Source organism: Podarcis vaucheri (genome assembly GCF_965113315.1).
Source record: "Podarcis vaucheri genome assembly, chromosome: Z".
NCBI lineage: Eukaryota > Metazoa > Chordata > Lepidosauria > Squamata > Lacertidae > Podarcis > Podarcis vaucheri.
Genome location: NC_138758.1, coordinates 4,349,416 through 4,376,424, shown reverse-complemented (window position 1 = coordinate 4,376,424; position 27,009 = coordinate 4,349,416). Strand labels below are relative to the sequence as shown.

General features: G+C 49.9%; 1 protein-coding gene across 13 annotated transcripts in view; it reads left to right on the top strand.

Moving 5' to 3' along the window:
* The window catches only part of DLG3 (discs large MAGUK scaffold protein 3), a 110,505-nt gene that overhangs the window by 56,740 nt on the left and 26,756 nt on the right, over window positions 1-27,009 (top strand). For 9 of the 13 annotated variants that reach the window (XR_014215445.1, XM_082207400.1, XM_082207399.1 and 6 more), the window contains 6 exons: window positions 554-723; window positions 2,261-2,397; window positions 3,128-3,272; window positions 4,917-5,076; window positions 12,383-12,539; window positions 13,298-13,400. Coding sequence is in view for 10 of the 13 variants with exons in the window: in XM_082207400.1 (XP_082063526.1) it covers window positions 554-723; window positions 2,261-2,397; window positions 3,128-3,272; window positions 4,917-5,076; window positions 12,383-12,539; window positions 13,298-13,400 (872 nt within the window). In the remaining 3 variants the exon portion in view is untranslated. Of the gene's footprint in view, window positions 1-553; window positions 724-2,260; window positions 2,398-3,127; window positions 3,273-4,916; window positions 5,077-7,748; window positions 7,768-12,382; window positions 12,540-12,858; window positions 13,022-13,297; window positions 13,401-19,210; window positions 19,320-27,009 lie in introns of those variants that run through there. The other 4 variants (XM_082207404.1, XM_082207396.1, XM_082207394.1 and 1 more) reach the window with 4 other exon arrangements.

The following is a 27,009-nucleotide window of genomic DNA, read 5'->3' as shown; positions in this document are numbered from 1 at the left end:
TCCATAAAAAGTAATCCTGGCTTTTTACCTTCAAATGAATTATCCAATTGCTCCAATATTTCAGGGTTCTCTTAAGCCGAGAAGGCTCCCGGACCAAACAAGAGTTATTAAAAGGAGTTACAATTGCAGGTATTGCCATTGGGCCACAACTGGCAGATGATATTTTCTCTTAATGCACCATAAGTATAACGTTTGATTTCTTCATCTATCAGTTGGCCCAAGGTCAATGCCCATACCCCCATCCAGCTTTTCCATATTGCCATATTTTCCACCCCCACCACACCAATTTTAAAAACAGGATTTCTCCCAGAAAATTGATTGAATTTTACAAAGTAAAATGAGGACACAGCAGGAGGTAAGGGTGGAGGGTTTGGGGTGGTTGCTCACCTTGGGCCCTGCACCTGCCCATCTTAGAGCATTCTGCTGGGGAACCACTAAGGAGCGATTGAGGGCCGTTTTCTTTAAAATATTTATATACATACTTATGCTAGCCCTCCGGAGTTCTCCCCTCCCTCACCATCTCCTCTTTGGCTGTTCTGCCCCTGTGGCGCAGGGTGAACGACTGTGTCCTGAGAGTGAACGAGGTCGATGTTTCCGAGGTCGTGCACAGCAAGGCCGTGGAGGCCCTGAAGGAAGCGGGGCCTGTGGTGAGGCTCCTGGTGCGGAGAAGGCAGCCCCCACCAGAGACCATCATGGAGGTCAACCTGATGAAAGGACCCAAAGGTGACTGCCCTGGGTGTGGGCCCTGCTGGCAGTCATGTGCTAGCATGGATCTGGGGCTGTTGCTTCCCGGCTGGTGGATAAACCTGGAGGCCAGTGGTCTCTAGGCCCCTGCCGTGAAGTTGGGCTGCGGCCAGGAGCCAAGCAGGGGTCAGTGCTGGGTGGATCCAAACACCCAGGTCAGTTTGTCCCAGTTGTCCAGGGCAAAGAGGGGTGGTTGGAGCAAGAGCTGCTGAGGTTGAAGGCAAAGGGCCGTGGCTCAGTAGTGAAGCATCAGCTTTGCATACACAAGGTCTCAAGCCCAAGTAGGGTTGGGAGACATTTCCTGGCTCAAACCCTGGTGAGATCCTGCCAGGTAGCATAGTGACAATACCGGGCAAGAGGGATCCATGGTCCAACCCGGTGTAAGGCAGCTTCCTGTGGAAAGGCCCATGGCTTACTGCTGGAGTCCATGGTCTGTGCAGAAGGTCCCAGGTTCAATCCCCAACATCTCCAGGTAGCACTGGGGAGAGACTCCCTGCCTGCCTGCTGCTGGTTGATGTAGAGACAGTGCTGTACAAGAGGGCCTGACTCAGTATAAGGCAACCTCCTTATACTCAAAGAGAGTGAGGCTGGTCCAGGGAAAAACTAGAGGTTGCTCAAAGACACTGGCAGGGATCGTGCGGAAGTTGGTGCTCCTTCTGTGGTGAAGGAGCAGCAGTCCAGGGGCAGGTTCCATCTTACCTGTGCAATCAAGAGCCAGATTCTGCTGCTGAGAAGGAGGTCTCCAGCAGGCTGTCAACAGAGGCACAGACCATCTCTTGGGCCTCCAGAAGGTCATGGCCCTGACTCAGCTCCTTAGGGTTGGATATTGGCAAACTTCCTTTTGGTGTAGCAGGGTTCTGTGGCTTTTAGTAGGTGACAGAGCCCACCGGAGAGGAGGGGCCAGGGACACAGGTCCCAACACCCCTGTCCCTTGCTCCTTCTCAGCAAACCCTCCAACCCAATGCCTGCAACCTGCTCCTCTAAGAGTCTAGAATTCAGTGACCCAGAAACTCACTTTTTGTGCTCTCGCCCACCTATTGCTTACTAGTCTTTTTTTTTTTTAAGGAAAGGATAGAAATGTGAAAAACTGGGGAGGGATAATGGGCCTAGAGGCAGTAGCCTGGGAGGAAAAAAACAACACCCCAGAGATTTTATACCAGATTACATACCAGACTATAAAAATGGATTAAACAAATTAATGGAGCATCAAGCTATCAATGGCTACTAGCCAGGGTGACTGTGCTCTTCCTCCACAGTTGGAGGTGTTAGTGCTTCTGAATACCAGTTGCTGGAACCTGCAAGAGGAGAGATTGCTGCTGCACCCAGATCCTGCTTTCATGTTCCCACAGGCATCTGGGTTCCCACTGTGAGAACAGGATCCTGGACTTGACGGGCCCCTGGCCTAAGCCCACATCCAGGCTCTCCTAATGTTCTTACATGGCCCATGGCAGGCAGATCTCTCCACATCCCAGCGCAGCCATCGCAGAGCTCCCTAACCCCACCTCCTTCTCCCCAGGGTTGGGCTTCAGCATCGCCGGGGGTCTTGGGAACCAGCACATCCCTGGAGACAACAGCATTTACATCACCAAGATCATAGAAGGTGGTGCGGCTCAGAAAGATGGGCGGCTGCAGATTGGCGACCGACTGCTAGCAGTGAGCACCCGACTTGTTTTCTTCAAAGCGTTGGGATGGGTGACAGCATGGATGGCGTCAACTCTCGGTGCAAGGGAGCTGGGTGCTGGGCAGTGCCTGCCAATTGTGTGGCCACCCCAAAACATTTTGCGGCTTGGCATGGCTTCTTAGAAGCATCCGTTCGTTTACTGTGGGAAGGCAGCTAGAAGATCTGATCCTGGCAGGCCTCTGTTTAGGTTTTTCATTCACAATGGAACACTCATGCTCAGAGGCAGTCTATCTCTGCCGAACTGGGAATGTAAAACTGGGGAGACGTGCGGCCCTTCAGGCCCATCCAATTGTCGGCTGCAGGAAGCAGCATGGGCATAGCCTGGGGGGGCAGGTGCCCCTCCTAGTCAAGTAAATAAATAAAAACACTTAACCAATTGCATCACAGATAACTCAGTTCTGCCCTCACCCAACATAAAGTCTATCCCCCACAACATAAACCCTGGCTACGCCCATGGGAAGTAGGATACTGGAGTCGTTTTGTTATGTTTGTCATTGGCCATGATAGGGATGGAGCACCCAGGCTCAGAGGCAGTCAGACACTACTGCAGTTGGGCACTGTGGGATGCATCTGATTTAGCAAGGTTCTTCTCATTGGCCCATCTCAGTTGGCTCAGTCTGTCAGATCTGCAACACTTCTGGCCTATAGACAAGCCTCTGGCTGTTTTCTCTCTCCTGCCCCTGCCATACCCACTCTCTCCAGGTGAACAACACCAACCTGCAAGACGTCCGACATGAGGAGGCCGTGGCTGCACTGAAGAACACTTCGGACATGGTGTACCTGAAGGTGGCCAAGCCAGGCAGCTCCCACCTCAACGACATGTATGCGCCACCTGACTACGCCAGCAGTACGTACCTGCCCTCCCCTGCCTCCTGCTCCTGGGGTGGGAGTCAGAGCTCAGTGGAAGAGAAGCTATTTTGCATGTAGGATGTCATGAGCCCTGTGGAGGTGTTCTGAAGTGGGTGTTTGGATCAGAAAGAAGGGGGGGGAGCTGGGAACTGGTCGTCCTGTGCATGGTCCCAGTGGGTTGGGACAGGTTCTGTCAGGGCATCAGGAAGCCCCGGAGCTGGAGGAGGAGGTGGTTGTGGAACCAGAAAGTGTGGGATCAGTTCCCATGGAGAGTCCCAGCGGGATGTCAAAGTGTCAGGAGCAAGTCAGTAATAAATCACACAGAGTAAGTGAACTCTTTATTAGTAACAAGATCTGCTCAGGCCTAATGAGCACAGCAACTCTTCTTGGTAGGTCTTGCCCCGCTTTCCCACAGCTGCCTACGTCTCCCCCTTCCCAAGCAATCTGAGACTCCCAATGCCTTGTCTCTCTTTGCTCCACCCTCTTCATACCCCTGTGGGTTCTGGGAGACCAGGTGGGAGGGGAGGTAGTCACAGCAGGAGGGGGAGACACCCTGGCTTCTTCATCTTTGCCTCTTGGCCCTCCTCCTCTCCAGCCTCTGCTTCTGCCACACTCTCCCAGCTCACTAAGCCCTGTTACCTCTTCCCAGTCTTCTCCCTCTTCTCTCTCTGACCACTCATCCTTGTCCTACCTGAGCCTTCATCATTTGGAGGTTCCTCAACTGGTGCCTCCCACCATTCCTCTGTGTGCAACTAGTCTGTGACACAAGGGGAGGTTTTGCTTCTGTGCTGTCAGACACTTCCAGTAAGGCCGCTCCTGTACTGGGATTGTCTCTGGCCCCTCCTCCTATCAGCAAACCTTTGCCCTTAGAGGAGGTGCTGGACAGAACCAGCCCACCCATGAGGCAAGTTGAATCATTGCCTCAAGCAGCAGGAGCCATGGGGACAACAGATCCGGCCTCAGCTGCCAAAATGTATTGGGTCAGTTCTTGCACCAGAGAACATGTCAGGCGCTGAGTTACTGCTTCCCACCCCCCACACAGACCCAAGAGGAGAAGGCAAGGAAAAAGGTGGGGGGGGCAGATTTCATCCCACTCTTGACCTCACAGGCACCAGGGGGAATTTATACTCCTGGGGCACTGAGGGGGAGAAAGATGGGGTGCTCTCTGGAGTATCCCTTAGCCTAGAGGTGGAGAACATCTAGACCTCTCCATCTGGACTGTGGGATTCTAGCTAAGCCACACAACTGCTCTTCAGGACGTACCTCTCACCAGATCTGCTCAGCAGCCAGCTTGAATGCCTTTGCCTGCCTGGAACTTACCCATGAACTGTGGAAATACAGAATCATAGGATTGTAGAGTTGGAGGAATGTCTCTTCCTTGCCTGGATGGCAATAGAGATATGAGTGCATGGAAGCCTTTCACTTTTCTGGTGACTGCCATGTAACCTACTGCACAAAGGTCATTCTGCCAACTTTTCCCTTCTGGTCCATGGCTGCCATGTGGGCCTCAGAAGGCTCCCCACCTGGGGCCAGGGCCTTGGCTCTAAACAAGGGTCCCCACCCCACACCTCAGCCCTACCACAGCCCTGCCTCAGCCCCCTTTGTTCTGCCTCACTGATGCCTCTTCTTTGTGTCTCCTTAGCTTTCTCTGCCTTGGCTGACAATCACATAAGCCATAACCCTGGCCTGGGCTACCTTGGAGGAATGGAGAGCAAGCCAGCTTACCCTGCTCCACCCCAGGTCGCGCCTGCCCGCTACTCCCCTGTGCCACGCCATATGATTGGGGATGAAGACTTCACCAGGTGAGCAAGAACCCCCTTCCCCACCTCCTCTGCCTCTCCCTTGGAAGAACCTGGTAGTTCATCTCTAAAGAACATGGGTATAACTTCCTTTCCGATAGATATTTGTAGGGCCAGTTCCATTCCAGCTGATTTGGCAGCAAACGAGGCATGCAGAGTCCTGCCCCATTTGCTAACCTCCTTTTTCTTGTTGCTTCTCCCATGAGTTCAGGCAGCTGTGGAGCATGACTGGGGATGTGGGGTGACTGTATGACTTCCAGAAATGTGGGTCTCCAAAATGGAGAGTGTGGGGTGAGGTTCAGTATCCTTTACCACTGAGAAAAGAAAAATCAGAATCCTGCACCAGAAAAGGTGGATTCTGTGGACTGGGTGTATTATGCAAATTGAGCAAAGCTGCGTGATCTTCTGCTGCGTAATTGCCATGGAGGACAGACAAGGCATCAAAGTTCCAGCCCCAAAGTGCTGGAAGTCTTCTTCAACTGCTTCATCATCATGTTTGAAAAATGGGGATGTGGATGAGGAAAACAACTATTTTTCATGCTCCCAGTACTTAATGCACATTGCTGCAGCATCCCTCCCAAAAACCTTGCAAGTCAGGGCAGCCCTGTAACCTGCTTTCCCCCCAGCATTGTTGGAAATTGTTGGGGCAAAGGCCTGTACCGGTACTTTGAAAGTGCTGATGAATGGCTGGTTGCCGGGGTTTCCAAAGCCCCGTGTGGGGCTTTTGCAGGTGCCTGCAAACCTCCGTTTGGCTCATTTATGTCATCAGGTCTAAGGCAGGTAGGTGTGACTTGGCCGAAATAGCCTTGCAGCACAGGTGGGGAGTATTTGTGGGTCGTATTAGGTTTCCCACAGTTGGATTATGCAGATTACAGAGGTGATGTATTTGAGAACACTTTGCACAGTTGAGAAGGCACTTTTTAACTGCTAAACAGAATGATAGTGGTGATACTAGCCATGGTAGCTAAGCCCTTCCTCCATGGTCAGGGCCAATATTCCTTCTGAATATCAGTTCCCACAGCAGGGAAGAGTGCTGCTTTGCTCGGGGGTTTTCCACAGTCATCTGGTGGGCACTGTGAGAACTGGATGCTGAGCCACTGATCTTTTCTTATCTGCTTATGATAAGGGCAAAACTGTTTGTTTGCTAAAGTATTTACATGCTGCTTTCCCCAAAAAGCTCCAAGCAGTTTTACAGTACCAAAGGTACACCGGCCAACATTTTATTGCACCCCGCTGTGTTCCAGACACTGCTTTGTACCCAGAAGGGGACAGAGACTCTTCTTCTGAGGGCTAACAGTCCTCTAGAGGGGATGGGCAAGGCCATGAATGATTGTGAAGATAAGCAGGTGGGGACTCACTATGGAGAGTGGTTCAGTAAAGTGAGGACTTTCTCCTCAGTCTTAGCGCTCTCCTTGTACAACTCAGCGGAAGATGGAAACAAAAACAAATTTGTTGGCTCTGGGCTCTGCTTGTCACTGCTTCTGCCTCTGTTTGCTCTTGGCCTCCCTGTTTTCTGCCCTGCGATGTGCATCAGCCATTGCTGCTTATTCCATGACAGGGAAAAGCCCTGAGTGTTGGAGGGCATGACCTCCGTGACTCCAGATCCATTATTTTATTCCAAAGCCACATGACTGTACAGATTGCTATTGGCCACACGAGGGCACCGTGGAACTTCCTGGCCAGGAAGAAAAGGGGTCTGTGCCTTGTAGTGCCCCTCAGGAGCCTTGGTTTGGGTCAGGGATCCTGACCAGGAAGCAAGTGGGTTGTTTACAGCTTAGAGGTGGGAGAAACAAAAGATTCCCAAATCCAAGAATGTGAGAATGGAGGGGGGCTGGCCCCCAAAATGACCCTTTTGCTTGGTGGACCAACAATTCTGTGTGTACATGCACACGCACACATGCACACACACCCTAGACCCTGAGCAGGCTTCATTTCTGACAAGATCACCTTGCATTCAACCACCCAGATTAGAAGGTAGTGTGGTTATCTGTCTAGCACTAGAGAATTCTATCCCTTCAGTATTGTGCATTAATGACACTGGCTGGAGCCATATTGGGCCATCCAGCTCAATATTATCTATAGCAGGTATGGGGAACTTTTGACCTTCCAGATGTTGCTGAACTACAACTACTGCCATCTCTGCCCGTTGGCCATGCTTGCTGGGGCTGATGGGAGCTGCAATTCAGCAATATCTGCAGGACCAAAGGTGTACATGAAGCAGGAGTCAGTCTCCTGGATTTCAGGTGCTGTCTCACCCGACCGCACCTGGAGATGCGAGGGGAATGAACATGGGACCTTTTGCAAGCAAAGTGTGTGCTCTGTCACTCAGCTACAACCCTTCATGGCATTAGGAGTAGACTCAGTGAAATATACTCGGAGTCCTGCAGTGATTTCATGCTCTTTATTGCAGCTTGTAAAACAGTGATTGACTTGTCCCCCAAACCTCAGGCTTTTATATACATTATTTACACAATGAGTCCCATCTGATTGGCTGATTCTGCTTCCCTCCTGGAGCCTGGTTGGTCTTTTCCTGCAAGCCAATCAGTTGTTGCATTCTAGAATCCTACCTGCCTAATGTTCTAGGATCCAAGCTTAGTACATAACACCCCTCCCTGTTGCGCCCAGAAGGTTAGCATTCGTAGTCATTGAGGTATGCCAGTCACCTACATATGCATTGTGGTCTCAGGTGTCTTGGTAAGGGTTCCTGGTTCTGGCTCTTGTTCTGGGGCTGCTGGCTGTGATGGGGCCATTGGGCCGGGTGCCGCTGGTCCACTTGCTCATGGCTCTGGTTCCTGTGGCTGCTCGGCCTCAGGGGTTGCTTCTGGACTTCCTGGTTCTGCCTCCCTTACCCGCTCCTCCTGCTCTATGGGCCTCACCCCTCTGCTTCCCGGGGGGGGGGGACTGCGAGGAGGGCTGGACAGAGGAATCCCAAGGGGACACCCTTGGGATTCCTCTGTCCAGCCCTCCTCGCAGTCCCCCCCCCCGGGAATCGTCACTGTAGTTGATAGCAGTGGCAGCACCAGGCTTACCCAACCTGCGTTAGCACCTCATATGACATAGGGCCGGTCGCCCTGGTGACTGTGTCGGGTACCCATGCTGGGCCTCCCCCGAATTCTTTGCGTACACTGGGTTACGAGGCTGGAAGGTCCAGGGGTTCCTACCTTCCCTCACTGCTGCCTTGTCCTGGGCTCTATCAGGTTGAAGACGGTCCAGTCTTGTTGGGAGGTGCCGGCCCATGAGTAGTTCTGCTGGGCTCTGGCTGGTCGTTGTGCTGGGGGTGCTATGCTGGGCTAGGAGAAAATCAGCGAGGTGGTACTTCCAGTTCCCTTGTGTCATGTGGCGGAGGGCTTCCTTGGTGGTCTGCACCATGCGCTCTGCTTGGCCGTTGGTGGCGGTGTGGAACGGTGCCGATTGTGCGTGGCGGATGGCACTTTGTGTTGTGAAGGTCTGGAACTCCTCTGGCATGAATGCTGTTCCGTTGTCCAAGACGACGGTGTCGGGGAACCCGTGGGTCATGAACAGCCTACGTAGTATTCAGATGGCTGCAGCCGTGGAAGTCGACGGTACCAGGGCAACCTCCAGCCATTTGGAGTATGAGTCCACCACAACGAAGGATGTCCATCCCTGGATGGGGCCAGCGAAGTCCACTAGCAGTCGGGACCACGGCGCTCGGGCAGACTCCCAGAGTTGGAAGGGGGCCCTTGGGGGATCTGGGCAGGACCTCTGGCAGGTCTGGCAGTATTTAACCCAGGCCTCCATCTCCCCATCGATTCCCGGCCAACACACATAGCTCCTTGCAAGGGCCTTCATTCTCACTACCCCTGGGTGTGTTTCATGTAGGGCTTTCGTGAGGACCTTTTGGCGAAGAGGCTGGGGAACGACCACCCTGCTTCCCCATAACAGACACCCCTTGTGGGCTGACAGTTCATGTTTGCAGGCCGTATAGCCTGCAAATTCCGGTTCGGGGTTGCTACTGGGCCATCCCCGCTACACCCAGTCCAGGACCCGGGAGATGACCCTGCCCTTCATGGAGTGGCGTGCTACTTCCGGCGTCCGAATGGGGCGGTCAGGAAGCTGTTCCAGGCTCATGACCTCATGTACGGGTGCTGGGTCGGGGCCAGTCTCAGGTAGTAGCAGTCTGCTGAGGGCGTCCGCGTGGCCCATCGCCTTCCCGGGCCGGTGGGCCAGTGTATACTAGTAGCTGGTGAGGAAAATCAACCAGCTGAGGACGCGGGGTGACAGTACTTGAGGGGTCTGCTTCTCGGGGGCAAATAGGCCAAGCAGTGGCTTGCGGTTGGTCACCACTGTAAAGGGGCACCCATATAAGAAATTGTGGAATTTCTTTACTCCCTTCACAATTGCCAGGCCCTCTTTGTCTATTTGTGAATAGTTCCTCTCAGCTGTGGAGAGGGTCTGGGGAAAGTAAGCCACCGGCAGCTCTCTTCCATTCTGAAGTTGGTGACCTAGGACGGCACCGACACCATAGGGCAAGGCGTCGCATGCCAGCCCCACCAGCAACCTCTCATCAATGTGCGCTAGGACTGAGTTCGAGACGAGCAGATCTTTGACTGCTTGGAACGCGGTCTCCTGGTGCTGCCCCCACACCCATGGGGCCCACTTGTCTAACAGTCTGTGTAGGGGCTCCACTACCACTGCCTTGGTGGGGTATGAAGGTAAAAGTTCAATACAGTGGTGCCCCGCAAGACGAATGCCTCGCAAGACTGAAAACCTGCTAGACGAAAGGGTTTTCCGTTTTGGAGGTGCTTCGCAAAACGAATTTCCTATGGGCTTGCTTTGCAAGACAAAAATGTCTTTCGAGTTCCTGCGGGGTTTTTTCCCTCCCCCCCTTTTTCCCAAGCCGCTAAGCCGCTTATCAGCTGATCCTAAGCCGCTAAGCCGCTTAACAGCTGATCCGCTAAGCCGCTTGTCAGCTGATCCGCTAAGCCGCTAATAGCGCTAATCCGCTAATCCGCTAATAGGGTTGCTTCGCAAGACAAAAAAACCGCAAGCCGAAGAGACTCGCGGAACGGATTCTTTTTGTCTTGCGAGGCACCACTGTAGTCCCGAGAAGGCCTGGAGTTCCGCCTTATCCTTAGGTGCCGGGGCATCAAAATAGCCCGCACCTTGTCCCCGGTCGGGTGGACTCTGTCTGTGTCCACCGTAAATGCTAGAAAATTCACCTGTTGCGCTCCTAGCAGACAGTTTTCCCACTTCACCTTGAGGTCGACCATCTGGAAACGGTGCAGGATGGTGCGGAGTCGGTCCCTGAACTCCCCCAGCGATCAACACATCATCAAAGAAGGGTTGACACTGGGAATTCCTTTGAGGAGAGAGTCCATTAGATTTTGGAATATGCCTGGTGCCACACTGCCGCCAAATTGCAGTCACTTGACACGGAACGAGCCCCGTGTGTTACAATCGTCTGCCTCGGCGGTGGCCCTGTCCACTGATAATTGCTGATAGGCTTGGGCCAGGTCCAGCTTGTCAAAAATTTTAGACCCTGCCAGGGTGGCGAGAACATGGCTAACCACTGGCACCGGGTATGCATGAGCCATAAGGGCCTTGTTTATGCTACATTTGCTTCCCTCCTGGAGCCTGACTGGTCTTTTCCTGCAGGCCAATCAGTTGTTGCATTCTAGGATCCTACCTGCCTATTGTTCTAGGATCCAAGCTTAGTACATAACACTCAGAAAGGGCAGGAGCTTGCAGAACAATCCCCTAAAAACTCTATTTTCCACCTTTTCCATTTGTGTCTCACAAAGACCGCTAGGGAAGCAGGGGTTAATGGCGCCTGGCATGCTTTCTCCCAACACCATGGGCTTGCTGGAGTCTGGTTCATCTCAACCTTTTCATGATGGCTCTTGTAGCCCCCCCCCCCCCAAAGCAGAGGAGGGAGGGCTGGGAGAAGCTCAGATAAAATGCAGGCTGCTGCTGCTGCGCTCCCCAGTCTGCACACTCAGAGAAGCTGCCACTATGATCACCGTCAATGTCTCTTCCTCCATGTCTTATGGGAAACACCCTTTCCAGCAGCAACCCATTGCCAGGCACAAAAGAAGGACCAGGTACCAGGGCTCTCTGTTCTGTACTTCTTTTGGGGAGGGGTCTGTGAGGCCCCTTGCTGGGTGGGCAAGCAGGGGCATGGTCCAAGCCTTGGTCACAAGCCCTGGGGTCAGTTGGCTGCTCTTTGGACACAGTGCTGCTTCCAGAAATCCTCCTGGGGTACACCTGCCTCTTCCAGCCCAGGACTTGGCACCTGCACAGAGGGTCAAGGTAACAGAGCCCTAATATTGCACCTTCATTTGTCCAGAGAAAGGAAGAGGCAGAGCTAGTGAGCAATGGGGTTGTATGGGGGGCTTCCAGCTTTGAGGCTGCAAAGTGAAAGGGGTTGGGCTGGAAGTCTGCAGGCATCAGGGGGAGGGAGGAATGGGTCGTGTATCAGCAAAGGGGGCACTTCAAAGTTGGTCTTTGTTGATTTACATGCCAAAGGGGAGGATGGAATCTTGTTGCTTGCATTCTGCTTTCTATATATTTCCTACAAGGGCACTGGAAGGTCTCAGAAAGGGGTGGGGTGTTTTTCCAGCTCCCTTTTAGGCAGTCACTGGAGGGACTGCGAAGAGAAGCCACACCTTCCCTCCTTTATCTCTGGCACCTAAAGGAATCCTGCCTCACAATAGCCACTCAACAGCTATTCCTCCACCAACCTTCCTGAACCTTCAGGTCTTTACTTTGTTTCCTTCTGAGACCACCACCAGCAGCAGCAGCAGAATATATTCTGCAAAATATACGTCTTTGCATCATTTACACCAGACACAGAATTCACCTTTTCTTGGTGCAGAAGTGGGGACTAATCTTTCTGACTTATAGAATGCACATATCATAGCTGCCCAGGGATATAGGATCATGCATAAGACCAGCCAGTCAAGGCAGAGAAATGGTATCGGCGTCCCATGAGATGGAAAGGTAGGAAGATTCCTGGTATTGCACTCTTTCCAGTTCATTCTCCATACTGGCAATTTGTTTCTGCTCTGAAAAGTAAAATGTAACTCCGTTGGCCCATACACACACACGCGCGCGCGCGCGCACACACACACACACACACACACACTACTCTTATTGCCCTATTGAAGGTGTTGCCCTACGTTTTTGAGATTTTAGGTTATGGTTGCAGCTCTACCGATTGTTCAGAGAGGGTACCAGTTGTTGGGTGCCAACTGTGTGTTGCACGTGGGATGTTGAATAATGTTCAGGTGGGCCCTGACTCTGCCCCCGGCCATGTATCCTCTTCATGTTTGCCTTCTGTCCTTTACAGGGAGCCCCGGAAGATCACCTTACATAAAGGCTCCACAGGCCTGGGCTTCAACATTGTGGGGGGTGAAGATGGCGAGGGCATCTTCGTCTCCTTCATCCTGGCAGGGGGCCCAGCAGACCTGAGTGGGGAGCTGCGGCGTGGAGACCGCATCCTCTCGGTGAGTGGAACATGAGGCCCCTTTACTGGTGTTGCTCTGAGGTCTTATTTAATGCGAGGAGGTGGATTTGGAGAGTTCTCTGGGCTCTGGTACACAGTTGCTGCTGACCTCTGAACTGGGAAGCAAGCAGGTGGGAGCACCTGCCTCCCCCACCCCCCAACCTATCCTCCAGCCCTTCTCCAGGACTGGAGAGATTCTGCCCCAGGCACTAAGGTGTTAACCCACACAGAGCGGCTTTGCCCACACAGAGCAGCTCACCAGACCGGTCTGGCTTAGCCCAGCCCAGCGTTGTGGAAGCTTGCTTCCTCTTCACTCTGAGAAGAGGGAGGGAAAAAACCAACACGCATCCGAACCTCCCAGCTTGAGCTTCAATGGAGCCTGCGTGTGGGGCCCTGCAGCGTAACGCTTGCCCCTTAAATGCACCGAAAGTGTGCAGAGGCCAGGGAGGCCACCTCCAGGAAGAAACAACCAAGTTCGGCCAGGTCTGGTTTTCACTTCCTGAGAAGCTGTGGCGTTTGTCATGCAGCTGAGCACCTGAGACAAGTTGCTCCCAGCATTTTGGGTGCAGGAGGGGCCTGGGATGTGCAGCTATGGGGGATTGAGAGGGTTGGTGTGGGGCTGTGGCTGTTGCAGGGCGGGGGGAGGGGTGGAATGTTGCATGGTGGGAAATAAGTGTGCAGTGCCATCATAGGAGGAGCAGGTGGCACCAGCTTCCCCTTTTCAAGGTGAGTTGACAGAGGCGGGGTCTGTTTGTCCAGGTGAATGGCGTCAATCTCCGGAACGCGACCCATGAACAAGCGGCGGCTGCCTTGAAGAGGGCCGGGCAGACGGTCACCATTGTAGCCCAGTACAGGCCTGAAGGTAGGAAACTCCCAGGGGGGGACCCGCTCCAACCTGCTCCCCTTGAACCTTTCACGAGAACCAGGATCTCCCTTTGAGTTGTGTGCCCTGGTGCCAAGTCATATTCGGCCAAAGTTCTGAGAGGACAGCCAGGCTTCTGGGCTGGCAAACGCTGGGTGAGAATGCCTCAAAGTCAGGATTTGCTGGTTTATTTCATTCCTATCCCACCTTCCTTCCGAGGAGCTCAAGGTGGTGCACAGAACTTTATCCTTCCCAACATTTCCTCACAAGAACTCTGTGAGGTAGGTTAAGCTGAGAGGCAGGGAATAGCCCAAGGTCACCCAGGGAGTTTCATGACTGAGTGGGGATTGGAACCCTGGGCTCTTTAACATGGAGTCTCTCCAGTGCCCGAGATTTGTTGAAAGGAGGAACTGGCAAGATTGGCAGCGGGGATGTGGACGTTGGCCTTGGTAATCACACTGCTCGTTCCTAGGCTGGAAAAATAAGGTTGGATCTCTGTAGCTCAGGATGGGGAACTATTGGCACAGGTCCCAATTAATCCTTCATAACCATTTTCATAACCATTTGTGATACTGAAAAAGAGCAGGTAGAGGCACTGCTGCCTCAACTGCTTATCCGAGCCCCCTCCCCCCCCCCAAGCTCAGCCAGGTTGCCAGTCCCTGAAGAAAGCAGGGTTGAAATCACTTCTCTACAACTTTGCCTCGACTGCTTCCTGCAAGGATTTCTCCACAGGGAAGTCGATGGTGCAGAGCTGAACCAGCAGCCTTGAACTCCCTTGCCCATCAGTTCATGGGTGGGGACTTCTTCCACACAGTTTCTGCAGAGATCACTAGCTGTAACCGCACCACAAGGTTGGTGTTGCTGAACATCACTTCTGGCTCGCATTATTATTATTATTATTAAATTTATTTTTATTAAATATTTTCTTGGTTGACAAAAGTACATGTCTTTTTCAGGATGTACATTCTTTCTTATAAATTTGCTGTGAGACCTTACTGCTGAGTACCATATAATGTTGTGGGAAGAAGAGTGGGGAAACGAGGGGTGGGGGGGTGAGGCTCGTATTCTTTTGTATCGTGCACATGTGACATTTTGTGTTGGCGTCAGCTGGGTAGGTTCTCTTTCTATTCATTTATTACATTTCCTTGGTAGTGTAAGAGGTTGGGGGCCCAGGGTGTGGTTGGCACTGGCGGAGGAAGGGGAATGCGGGGGGAGCGCATCGCCCACAGCGGCGTGATCCCGGTAGGGTGCCATCGCGGCTGCCCCCTGCCCGCGCTGGGCACCACGCCCCCGCAGGTGGCGTGCCACACCCCCAGGGTGGCGCACCCCCACCCCCAGGACGCACACCAGCCACGCCCCCACCTGTTCTCTGCCCCCCTGGTGCTGGCGCATGAAGCTCCACCACTGGTGGTTGGTTGTCTGTCGTTGGCTGCAGGGGGGTTTGCTTGCATTTGTGACGGGGGCGGGGCTTGTTGAGTCAGGTAAGCCAGATTGATTCGTATGATTATTGTCGTCTTGTTGTGCTGTGTATGTGATAAAGGGGAGCCATACTGGGTTGAAGGCGTCCTCTTCTATTTGTCCCCATGTCAGTTTCAGTTTATTGGTTAGTTTTTCTAGTACAGTGGTACCTCGGTTTTTTAACGTCTCTGTTGACTAATGTTTCTGAACTCAGAACACCATAAACCCAGAAGTAAATGCTTCCGTTTTTGAACGCACCTTGGAAGTCGAACTTCTGAGGTGACTTTCTGTTTGGGTTTTCCGTTTTGAGGTTTCCGTATTCAGTTTTCATATGTTTTGGAACTCGAACGGTCTTCCGGAACAGATTACGTTCGAAAACCAAGGTACCACTGTAAGGCTGTTTCCCATACAATTTGATACCATTGGCTCATGTTTACTCCTGACAGATCTCTCCAGTGTCTGGCTATGAGGCTTCTGGCTGCTGAGAATAGGTGGGTTATGAGCTCTTTATAATGTGAGTGGGCATTATTAACTTGGATGATGTTGCATAGGGCCAGTTCTGGGGTGACTTCTAATACCTGTTTAGTTATTTTGCATATCTCTTGAAGGACTGCTATCCAGAAGGGTTGGATTTTAGGACATTGCCACCACATGTAGAGGTGCAGCCTCTCCAACATCTTAGTGAGATTCCTGAGCATATCAATGCCAGTTTCCGTGGTGTTAAGTACCACCTGTGAGTTTCAGAGTGAGTTTCCTTCTTTTGGCTGATATGGACAAAGGGAGGTTTAGACCACATTCTGGTCCATTGAGTGGGGCTAATTTCATATCCTGTGCCGTGCTCCCGTTGTTGTTTGATTGTGTCAAGGGGGTTTGTGGGATTTTGGAGCAGCATTTTGTATATTGCGGAAACAATCCCTTTGCCATGCCCCCCTGCTGTCAGGAGAATGTTTTCGCAGCTGATCAAGGGTCCAGTGGCTGCTGATTTTACTGCTGGATTGTTTAACTTGGCATGTAGTTGATGGTGTGCTAGCCAAGGTACTCGCGTGTCCCCTAGCTTGTCTTCTATTTCTTGTGTTTTTGTAGAAGTCTTTTAGACAGTGTAGGACTTTGGCTTGCCATATTTTAATCTGGAGGTTTTGTGCCGTGTGTTGGAATAGTGGGTAATAGGCCAGGGGGGTTAGTGGGGATGGGGACAGTATGCCTATTTTCCCCCTCCATGCTTTAAACGTGGACTGTGTGAACCTGCTCTGGCTTGCTTTTTAATCTTTTCCTGCCACCTTCTTTGAGTCAGGAACTTGAGAGGCTTCCTTCTGCAACTCTAGTTCCCTATCAGGCGTTCTGCAGTGGTTGCTTTGGGAAGCACATCTGCCCTTCCTCTTCAGCAGGAAGTGTCTGTGTGTTTAAGGAGTGAGATCTGAAAAGCAGAAGACCTGATCCAAAAACAGAAATGAAAATTGAAAAGTGGTGTATGGCCCACCCCTGCATGAGCCCTGCAAGGTGCGGGGCTGCAGGTTAAATAACTTAAGGAAAGCCTGGCTGCTGGTTGAGGCCAAAGGCCTTTCTAGTTATGCACCCTAGTCTCAAGTGGACAAACAGATCCCTGTTGGAAGACTGCAGACAGGACCAGAGGGCTCCGGTGACTTGTGATTCCGGTACTGAGGGGCATACTGCCTCCAACGATGGAGTGAAACACAAAGATCTCAGTTAATAGCCCCAGATAGCTTTATCTTTCATGGAATTGTTCATTCCTGTCTCTGTGACCCCTGTCTGGAGAATGTACTTGGTCCCTCGGGGTCTTTACAATTCAGCCATATAGAGGCCGGGCCACCCATTAAGCAAGGTGAGGCAACCGCCTCAGGTGGCAGGATCCACAGGGGCAGCAGATCTTGGTCTTTATTCTCCCCTTGTTCCCAGTGTAGACCTTCATTCGTCCCTTATTCCTTGGAGGGAGGTGTGTGCTATTTTGTGGTTCACCTCAGGTGCCAAAATGTCTTGTACCAGCCCTGAGCCATGTGTTTTGCAGATGTTGTGCCTGATCCTTTGCTCTTGCTTAGAGTTGAGTATCTGCACACACACACCCCGTTTACTTATGAGTTTTGGAACATAGCTGTCAACCGTCCCTTATTTGGCAGGAAACTCCCTTATCCCAGCACCGTTTCCCGCTGCTGTCCGAGATTGATGGTGTCCCTTAAATTTCCTGGGTTTCATGCTTGCCCAGCTCGGGAGGGAAGCAGCGGCTCAGGGTCCTCCGCCTCAAGAGAGCGCACTCACAAGCTGCCGCGTCTCCGTCTCTTCCTTTCCCCCCTTAGGGGCGCGTCGTGAGGAGATGGGTGGTGGCGGGCGGGCAGCCCCGCTCTTGAGAGACTTCCGCCGCGCTGCCAGGGGAAGCTGTAGGTGGCAGCGGGGGCTGCAGTGGCGGCGGCTGAGGAGGCAGCCTGAGGGAGGAGGAAGAGGAGGGGATGGGGAGGGACACAGAAGGGTGGCGCTTCAGCAGCCGCCGCAGCTCCGCAACCACCTCATACCGGGTTGGGGCAGCTTGGGCGAGAGTCTCTCTCCCTCTCTCTCAGGCAGGGAAGGGCCGATGGAACTCCTCACGCCAGGACGACGGCAGCCCCGATGTGCTGCTTAGCATACCCTCCAACCAGTGCAGCATCTTAATGTAGCGATTTCCCCCTCTGCATCCCTTTCATAACTCTATTTTTATAAATCATTTGTCCATCCATAGTTCAAATTTTTACTACAAGTTTTCTGTCAATCCTACCAATGTATGTAACTCTTTCCAATAGTGTTTCAAATAAATTATAAACTTTCCCCATTCCTTATTAAAGAGGTCCTCTTCCTGGTTTCTAATTCTGCCTGTAAGCTTTGCCACCTCTACGTCAGTTTTGTCTGCCACTCTTCTTTGGTGGGAGTTGTAGACCATCTTAGGATCATCTAGTCCAACCCCCTGCAAAACACAGTCAGTCGCAGCCAAAGCAGCACGGCTCCATGAGTGCGGGATTTCTGTATCCCTTATTTTGGCTGCTGGTCCCTTATTTTCAAATCTGTAAGTTGACAACTATGTTATGGAATTTGTGTTTTGGTATGAATAAATGGGATAAAAATGCTTTTGATAAACATGTGCGGTGGAAGGGGTGACACTATGAATAAGTAGTGCTTCACGTTGAAACTTTATTAACAGCACCAATAATTGGACTTTGGAGTCATATTGCACAGGAGGCAGCAAGGCCTGTTTTAATGATTCAGGGGATGGGGGGGGGGTTGGAGCTGCCATCTTTCCCCTGCCCCACCTTGATGGGTATTTCAGTGCTCAAACAGCTGTATAGCAGGAAGAAGCTCCACAGGTCAGGCTTTCCAGAGGCTTGCAAATGAATTGAATCCTGAGGGAAACTGCATCTCTCGCTTTATTTGCTTGCTGCCTAACAGTTGGACAGGAGCTGTGCAAAAAAAAAAAAAAGTGGCAACCATCTCCCATTAGCTTGTGTGTATGCCTAGGGCTTGTCGATCAGAAGGTCGGTGGTTCGAATCCCCGCGACAGAGTGAGCTCCCGTTGCTCGGTCCCTGCTCCTGCCCACCTAGCAGTTCGAAAGCACATCAGAGTGCAAGTAGATAAATAGGTACCGCTCCAGCGGGAAGGTAAACTACGTTTCCGTGCGCTGCTCTGGTTCACCAGAAGCGGCTTAGTCCTGCTGGCCACATGACCTGGAAGCTGTACGCCAGCTCCCTCAGCCAATAAAGCGAGATGAGCGCCGCAACCCCAGAATTGTTCGTGACTGGACTTAACTGTCAGGGGTCCTTTACCTCCCCCCCCTTTTTTTTTGCATTAATACGCATCCAATGTGGGGGGAAACGGTCTGCGGACACAGCATGCAACAGGGTTATTGGACGATAGGCGCTAGCAATTGCAGAGGCGCAGGCGGTCATTGGAGGAAATATATTGATTGACGTGGCAGGGGCGGTGCCAATCGGTGGGTCAGTAGACAGAGGTTGAGGTGAAGAAGCAGGGACTGTGACCTTAGCGCTAAGCGGAGTATCGGAAGTGGGACTTGGAGGAGGAGGGCGGGGCGGCTTTGCGGCGGGGTTGGGATTGGTTCCTGGAGGATCTCGGGACCGGCGGGCGGGACAGGTGTGAGGGGAGCGCGGGCTTGCGATTGGGCCGGGGGGGCAGGCCTCAGAGGGAGCTCGCGCGGCGATTGGGCGAAGGCTCGGCACACGGGAGGGCGGTGCCTGCATTGAGGGAGGGCCTCCCGCGACTGGACAGAGCGGGGAGGGCTGGGCCTCCAGTTGGACGAAGCCGGCTGCGGAGGCGGGGCTTCGGCGTTCCCGCCCTTCGCTTTGTGCGATAAGGGGCCAGGGTAGGGTGGGCTGGGCGGCGGGTGGGAGGAGCTGCCGCTGATGCGGGAAGGCGCCGCGGCAGGTAAAGGAGGATCCCTTTTTGAAAAAAGAAGCCCCGCTCCTGTTGTAAGTGAAAAAATAGACGGCGGGGGGGCGGGAGTGTGCGCCCCACAGGGTAGCCTGGGAGGCGAGTGACCGGCTGGCCCCCATCCCTGTCGGCGGCGGCGGCGGCGGCGGCGGGGGCTAGTGTTAGCGTTGAAACTGACCGCTCCTCCCGGACTGTGGCCAGATGGCCCCGGCGGTGGCTCGTTTATTCCCTTAAGTCTCCTTGAGGCGATGCGCCGGCGAGCTCCCTCAGGCTCAAGGGTGTGTGGGGTGTGTGTGTGTAAAATGATAATAATAATAATAATAATAATAATAATAATAATAATAATAATAATAATAATAATAAATAATAATAATGCTGTTCCTGTTAAGCCAGGCGTTTGCGGGAGGGAAGGGGGCGGGCGGCACATGCTGGCGAGGGATTCGAGCGCCCCTCCCCCTGCTCCGCCAAGGTGGATTTAATTACTTAACAGTCATTTTGCGGCGGACCCTGCCTTTCTTACTCCTCGGGAAGGTTGAGGCGGCGTATCTCTCCTTTTATCTCCGCCTCTCTCTCTCCCACCCCGCGCGGCTCTCGAAATGCTGCCCTAACAGCAGCCCTGCGAGGTAGGCTGAGCTGAAATAAAGGGCTCTCTCACCCGTGGCGCGAGTAGCCCCAGCAAATAAGGTGAGCGATTTGGACCCTGAAGTCCTCATTGGGGATGCTTAGCTGCAGCACTGCACTGATGGGTAGTTAAAATATATATATCTAAAATAAAAAGCATGGCTGTTGTGAATATGGTTACTCGCCCTCTGCCAGCTGGTGCCCCTAAAGGAGAATAGAAATCTACCTTGTGGCGAGTCAGACCATTGGTCTACCTGGCTCAGTTTTGCTTATTGTTATTAATTCAATTTGTATGCTGCCCTTCATCCGAAAATCCTAGGGCAATTCACAACACAGAAATACCAAATGAGAGCACCAGAACACATAATAAGATAAAAACAAGCCAATGCCCCCCTCCCACAAACACATTTAAAAGGCCACAGGACGTTAATCAGCCAAATGCCTGCTTGGCACTGAATGGCAGCTGCTGGTCACTGAGCTATGTTCTTTTCCTCCCAGGGAAGCGACAAATTGAGAGGGGGAAAACAAATTGGCTTGCTTGGGCCTGAGAGGCAGTCTCACCCTTCTGCCAGTCCCCTTTCAATCTGTGCTAAGACCCCCATGGCAGAATAGGTTGCCTGTAAGCATGGCAAGCTGGAGGGAGGGCAGGCTACAAAGGATTATAGGTGGCTAACTGAGGCTGGAGTTAAAAGAGCTTCTCTGTAAGAGAGGCCAGTGGCAGCCAGTAGGTATGATGGATGGTTCTACAGGTTTTCCTGTGTTTGGAAGTAGCACCCAATGGCAATGAGCTGAAGGAGCTTCTTAGGGGATCACTGCGCCCATGAATAGCCTTTGCATTGTCAGGAGCAGTGCCTCCTTTGTCTTGTGCCAGGCTCAAGATGTGTAGTGCACATAAAGGCAACAGGTGTCTCCTTTTCTTGGAAAGCAGTGACCTTGCAATTGGGATTAGTGTGTGGCCTGCGTCCAAGTGTGTGGGTGGTGTAGCCAGTGGTCGTGCTTGGTGCAAATTTGATGTGAGTTGTGGGACTTGGTAGTGTTTGAATGGTAGTTGTGCTATTCCCAAAGATAATTTGTTACACAGTACACAGTCTTTCCCTTCCAAAACCAGTGGCTATTCAATGCCTGTGATAAATATTTGGTTTTGAAGCTCAAGAACTGTCTAGGAGGAGGGACCCATTTACAGTATTTTGGGCAGAGCTGTGGTTGTTGGTTACCTGTCTTTAATTAGATCCTTGCTGAAAGATTGAGGGATACAAAGGCTGGTGGCAGTATCATTAGTTATATAGTATTTCACTGACCGAAGCCAGCCACTTTCAGATTGGAGTAAGTGGCTTGGGAGAAGGAGTTGCTGATCACAAAGAGAGAGATGGCCATATGAACACTGAACTTGTGCTTGAGAAGGATAAACCTCACACTGAATGCAACATTTTAAAAGTAGGATGTTGTGTATTTAATCCCCTCACAAAGTAGTAGCGGGTGGGGTGAGAGCAATCAGAGCTAGCTGTATTAGACTGAGTAGCAGCTGCTAAGGTGAGTAATCCAGAGATTCTCCAGAGAAAAACCTGAACAACTGGGATTTGCTGTTTCCTAGCTTTGCATGTTGCTGACCCCTAGCTGCACTTAGTTCAGGAACTTAAATAGTGCACAGCAAAAGGTGTTGCCTGACATGGCCTCACTTATTTTGTCACAGGTGTCTTCCTGTTTTGTGCATTATTTTCTCTAGGAAGGTTGTCTGTACATTGTAACTTGGTCATGGATATTTTCTGATCCTGTTCTATTCTACTACATTCCTCCTTAAAGAGGGTGTGGAAGAAATTCTACAAGTGCAGCAGGCATACCAGGTAAGGGAGATAGAAAAACTGAACAGGGAAGAGCTGCCAATTACAGCCATCCCTTGCTTCTGTATAGTGACTAGTCCATGATACGTGTTGCCTGTTAATGCAGAAAGGGAAGTTGGTTTGTACACTTGTATTTCAGGTTTCATTTGCAAAGTGAGATTTAGTAAAGTAACCTGAGCCACAATGTGGGTTGGGTGCTTGTGTTCAGCAAAAATGGAGCTGGAGATTTACAGCAGCTGCTAGCTAAATGTTAGAAATGCCATTTGGCTTTGAAGTGTTTGGCCTTACTGAACTGTATAATATGTTTAAATGACAGCTCCATTAGTATCCAGAGTCAGTGTGAAAAGGAGCTTTGTTATTTTTAATGTCATGCTGAAGAGCGTAGCACCAGAGACCTCTGAGAAAAGCCAGCAGCATCTGAAGGTATGCAAACATTTTGCTGTTCAGGGCCTTCTTAAGCTATGTTGCTCCCAGCATTGAACTTTTGGGCTAGTGGGAACCTGTCTAAAACCAAAAAGACACTGTGGTGGCCATGAATGTAAGAGACAGACTTCTGAGCTTGTGGAATTCTTCATTACTTTAGGGCAGATGGGCTTTGTAGCTGAGGGTCAACTGGGTGGTTAAATCAAAAGTTCTAAGGTGGCAACTTAAAAAACCCCAATTTTAGCACAGATCTGAATGTCTCCTTCCTGCAGTTACATGATACTGCATTTCTAAGGCAGTTTAACATGCACTTGTGTTAACACTCAACATATAAATAAGAGGAGCCCTCAAGCAGGGATTGGCATTACTGTGGGTAGAACAGAAAATAATGGGATTATAAGATAGCAGTGGAACGTCATGTACATTGGCAGTGTGTGAAGACTGGGCAGTGGAATATTTGGAATGCAGTTGAACACATTGAAGTAGTGGAGATATGAACTGACCCATAAGCTGTGTTCAGCCTTTAAAATACCGATGCCTGTATTTCTTAGCCTTTGAAGGGTGTGATCATGCAGTAAAAGAAAACAAACCCCTTACTGTCAGAACTTGCAGTTTTTTTTGTTCTGGTTTCTTTTCCCTGCTACAAGACTGAGTGAAGCCGTGCCTTTCAGTCTCAGGAAAGGGATCAAAGAGTGGTCTGAGCCTGGCAATGATGGTATACAGGTGAAACTCGAAAAATTAGAATATCGTGGAAAAGTTCATTTATTTCAGTAATTCAACTTAAAAGGTGAAACTAATACATGAGGTAGACTCGTGACATGCAAAACGAGATATGTCAAGCCTTTATTTGTTATAATTGTGATGATCATGGCGTGTAGCTGATGAAAACCCCAAATTAATAATCTCAGAAATTAAATATTGTGAAAAGGTGCAGTAGCTATTCAATCCATAGCACCTGCAATGGGTTCCTGAGCCTTTAAATGGTCTCTCAGTCTGGTTCAATAGGAAGCACAATCATGGGGAAGGCTGCTGACCTGACAGTTGTGCAAAAAGGCATCATTGAGACTCTCCATAAGGAGGGAAAGCCTCAAAAGGCAATTGCAGAAGAAATTGGATGTTCCCAAAGTGATGTATTGAAGCACATTAATGGAAAGTTATGTGGAAGGGGAAAGTGTGGAAGAAAAAGGTGCACAAGCAGCAGGGATGACCGTAGCCTGGAGAGGATTGTCAGGAAAAGACCATTCAAACATGTTGGGGACTTTCACAAGGAGTGGTCTGAGGCTGGAGTTAGTGCATCAAGAGCCACCACACACAGACGGATCCTGGAGATGGGCTTCAAATGTCATATTCCTCTTGTCAAGCCGCTCCTGAACAAGAAACAACACCAGAAGCGTCTTACCTGGACTAAAAAAAAAAAAGAATGGTCTGTTGCTCGGTGATCTCAAGTCCTCTTTTCTGATGAGAGCAACCTTTGCATCTCATTTGAAAACCAAGGACCCAGAGTCTGGAGGAATGGGGAGGCACACAATGCCAGATGCTTGAAGTCCATTGTGAAGTTTCCACAGTCTGTGTTGATTTGGGGAGCCCTGTCATCAGCTGGTGTTGGTCCACTGTGCTTCATTAAGTCCAGGGTCAACGCAACCGTCTACCAGGAGATTTTGGAGGACTTCATGCTTCCTTCCACAGACGAGCTTTATGGAGATACTGACTTCATTTTCCAGCAGGTCTTGGCACCTGCCTACACTACCAAAAGTACCAAAACCTGGTTCAGTGCCCATGGGATTACTGTGCTTGATTGGCCAGCAAACTCTATTGAGCATTGCCAAGAGAAAGATGAGAGACATGAGACCGAGCAATGCAGAAGAGCTGAAGGCTGCTGTTGAAGCATCCTGGTCTTCCATAACACCTCAGCAGTGCCACAGGCTGATAGCATCCATGCCACGCCGCAGTGAGGCAGTAATTGATGCAAAAGGGGCCCAAACCAAGTACTGAGTACATATGCATGCATCTCCTTCTCAGAGGTCCAATATTGCTCTATTTGCAATCCTTGTTTTGCTGATTTCATTTAATATTCTAATTTTCTGAGATTGTTAATTTGGGGTTTTCATCAGCTGTACGCCAAGATCATCACAATTATAACAAATACAGTGGTGCCCCGCAAGACGAATGCCTCGCAAGACGAGAAACTCGCTAGACGAAAGGGTTTTGCGGTTTTTGAGCTGCTTCGCAAGACGAATTTCCCTATGGGCTTGCTTCGCAAGACGAAAACGTCTTGTGTTTTTTGCAAGTTTGTTTCCTTTTTCTTAACACCGTTAATACAGTTGCGACTTGACTTCGAGGAGCAACTCATAGAACGCGGTGTGGTAGCCTTTTTTGAGGTTTTTGGCTATTTTTGAAGCTTTTCCAAAACTTTTCCGACACCGTGCTTCGCAAGACGAAAAATTCGCTAGACGAAAAAACTCGCGGAACGAATTAATTTCGTCTTGTGAGGCACCACTGTAAAGGCTTGGCATATCTCGCTTTGCATGTCATGAGTCTATCTCATGTATTAGTTTCACCTTTTAAGTTGGATTACTGAAATAGGTGAACTTTTCCACGGTATTCTAATTTTTCGAGTTTCATCTGTAATTACTGTGAAAAGCAAAACAAAAGTTCTCACTTGCTCCCAGTACCCTAAGCATATAACCAGAGAAATTAGTGTAGAAGGAACATCCTGATACCTCTGTGGGACTATCTGTTCTGCTAGATATGGCTAGCAAATCCCAAGCGAAAATAATTTTAAGTCGATAGTTTTTAGTCTAAACTTCTCAAAGAAGATGGGCAGGATACAAATATGTCTTCTAACATAAGAAGCTAACAGTTTTGCCTTTATAAAAAACAGTCTGTATAATTTTATCGCAGTGGGCAATTCATTTCAAGCATTGATGATGAAATGGTATACTGGAGGTAGGAGGTTTTCAATCTGCTCGCTTCTCAGGCTTGCATTTGTGGCAATTCTGCTGTGTGCAACCTGCAGCTAAAATGCTGTCAACTGCAGAAAGGAAGAGATTAACCCTCCCAGTCAAAATGCACCTCACTGTCAACTTGAGCTGAGTGAGTAAACTACTGTGGTTAGTGTGGGATGATGTATTCCTGGCTCTCACAAAAACCTTCATGCAGCTTGATGCTCAGCCTAATACTGAAGCTTTGCAGCCAGTTAGAGGTTAATATAGCAACTGCTTCCCTTACTAGCTGGCTTTACCATAGAAACAAATCCTGTAGGAGAGTGGGGGTTGGGTTTACAGCAAACAAAACCATCGTGTCAAAAACTAAGGCTCATTGTGCAAGTGTGGGGGTTGATATGTGGACAGTAGCCCCATTGATTCCAAGTCCAATAGCACTGGGGAACCTGAGGCTTTGAAGACCTTGGAACAAACAGATTTCTCCTGACTGGGTTGGGGTAATGACACCCAGGTTCTTGAACTCATTTTGAACTTTCAGAAGCATTTAGCATGCTTTTGGCCATGGATAGAAGATACCAGCACTGGGCTACTTTTTATTTCCCTGAAAGCATTTGATAAGAGTTAAATTTGCCTTTTGTTGAAAAAGGGTGCAATGCAAGTTTTCTGCCCTCTCTTCACCAAGGTTCACTGCTGTTTGGAAGGTTTATGATCTCTTTTACTGAAGTTCCAGCACCTGCATTTTGCTCATTTGAGAGGCTTCTACCTTGTTCACAGCCCAAAGTTATTGAGGCAACTTACAAAATGTTTTAAATACAATACAGTAAAACAGACAAGAGTTGCTAAGGATAATTAAAGGTGTATACAAGTTTCTCCTTGCCTGTTGAATCTCTGGATTTCAGTATCTCTCTGAAGAAATAATCCCAGTGCAGAAATTACTGCATACTCAGTCAGTTGTTAGCTCCTCACAGACCAAGTCTTTCACACCATGCTGCTGCTATCTCTCATAGTTTATGGCAGATGCAAGAGGCTGCAGGGGAGTAAAAGTGTTTACAAACCTCATTCCAAGCACAAACAAGAACAAAAAAATTTGCAGAAGGGGCCTAGAAGAGATTTAAGGGCCTCGGACATTAGAACACCAGATTGATGGGCTGGATGTAATGGACAGAAAGGACAGACATGGCCCAAAACCAGGAAGAAGGGACGTTGGATAAAAATTAGAGCTATCAAGGGAAATTCTTTTGCTAATTTTGGAATTAGTGCAACATCAATGAAATTTGAGGAAATATGCTGGAAAGGAACTAAATTGGCTTTAGTAGAAATGATTTTAAGGAGATATGTATGAATATGATGTAAACTTTGAAATTTTAAGATTTTTAAGATAAGATAAGGGTAAAGAGATTAAGGTAAATTGAATAACAGATTATATTAAAAGATGGAAAGGTTATCTTGATTAATAAAAGAGATTGTGAAGATTAATCATTTAAATTAAAATTGAGAAACATGGGAAGAATTTGCTGAAATAACGAATTAAACTAGAATACAAAAAGGGAGGTGCGAGGAGGTTCAAGAATTAAGCAAATGAAAAGTTGCCATTTGAGATTTGTATTTTTCTTCTTTTGGGTTTTTTTCTTTTTGTTTTATTTCTTGCTGTATATATTTTTTTCTGTGTGTCTTGTTTTGATGAAATTTTGAATAAATGTCATTTAAAAAAAATACAAGCCTCATTCCAGTCCTCAAGGTGCCACAGGATTTTAGCAGCTTGTGCAGTAGTTCAGAATGTGGACTTGATTTTATAGCTGTTGAGGCAATAGGTTTCCATGGGGGAAATGAAGGTGCGCCTTCTTTGAATTCTGTGGTTTTACATATGAAGACATAATAACAATCATCTGTTCCTTAGCAGGTCT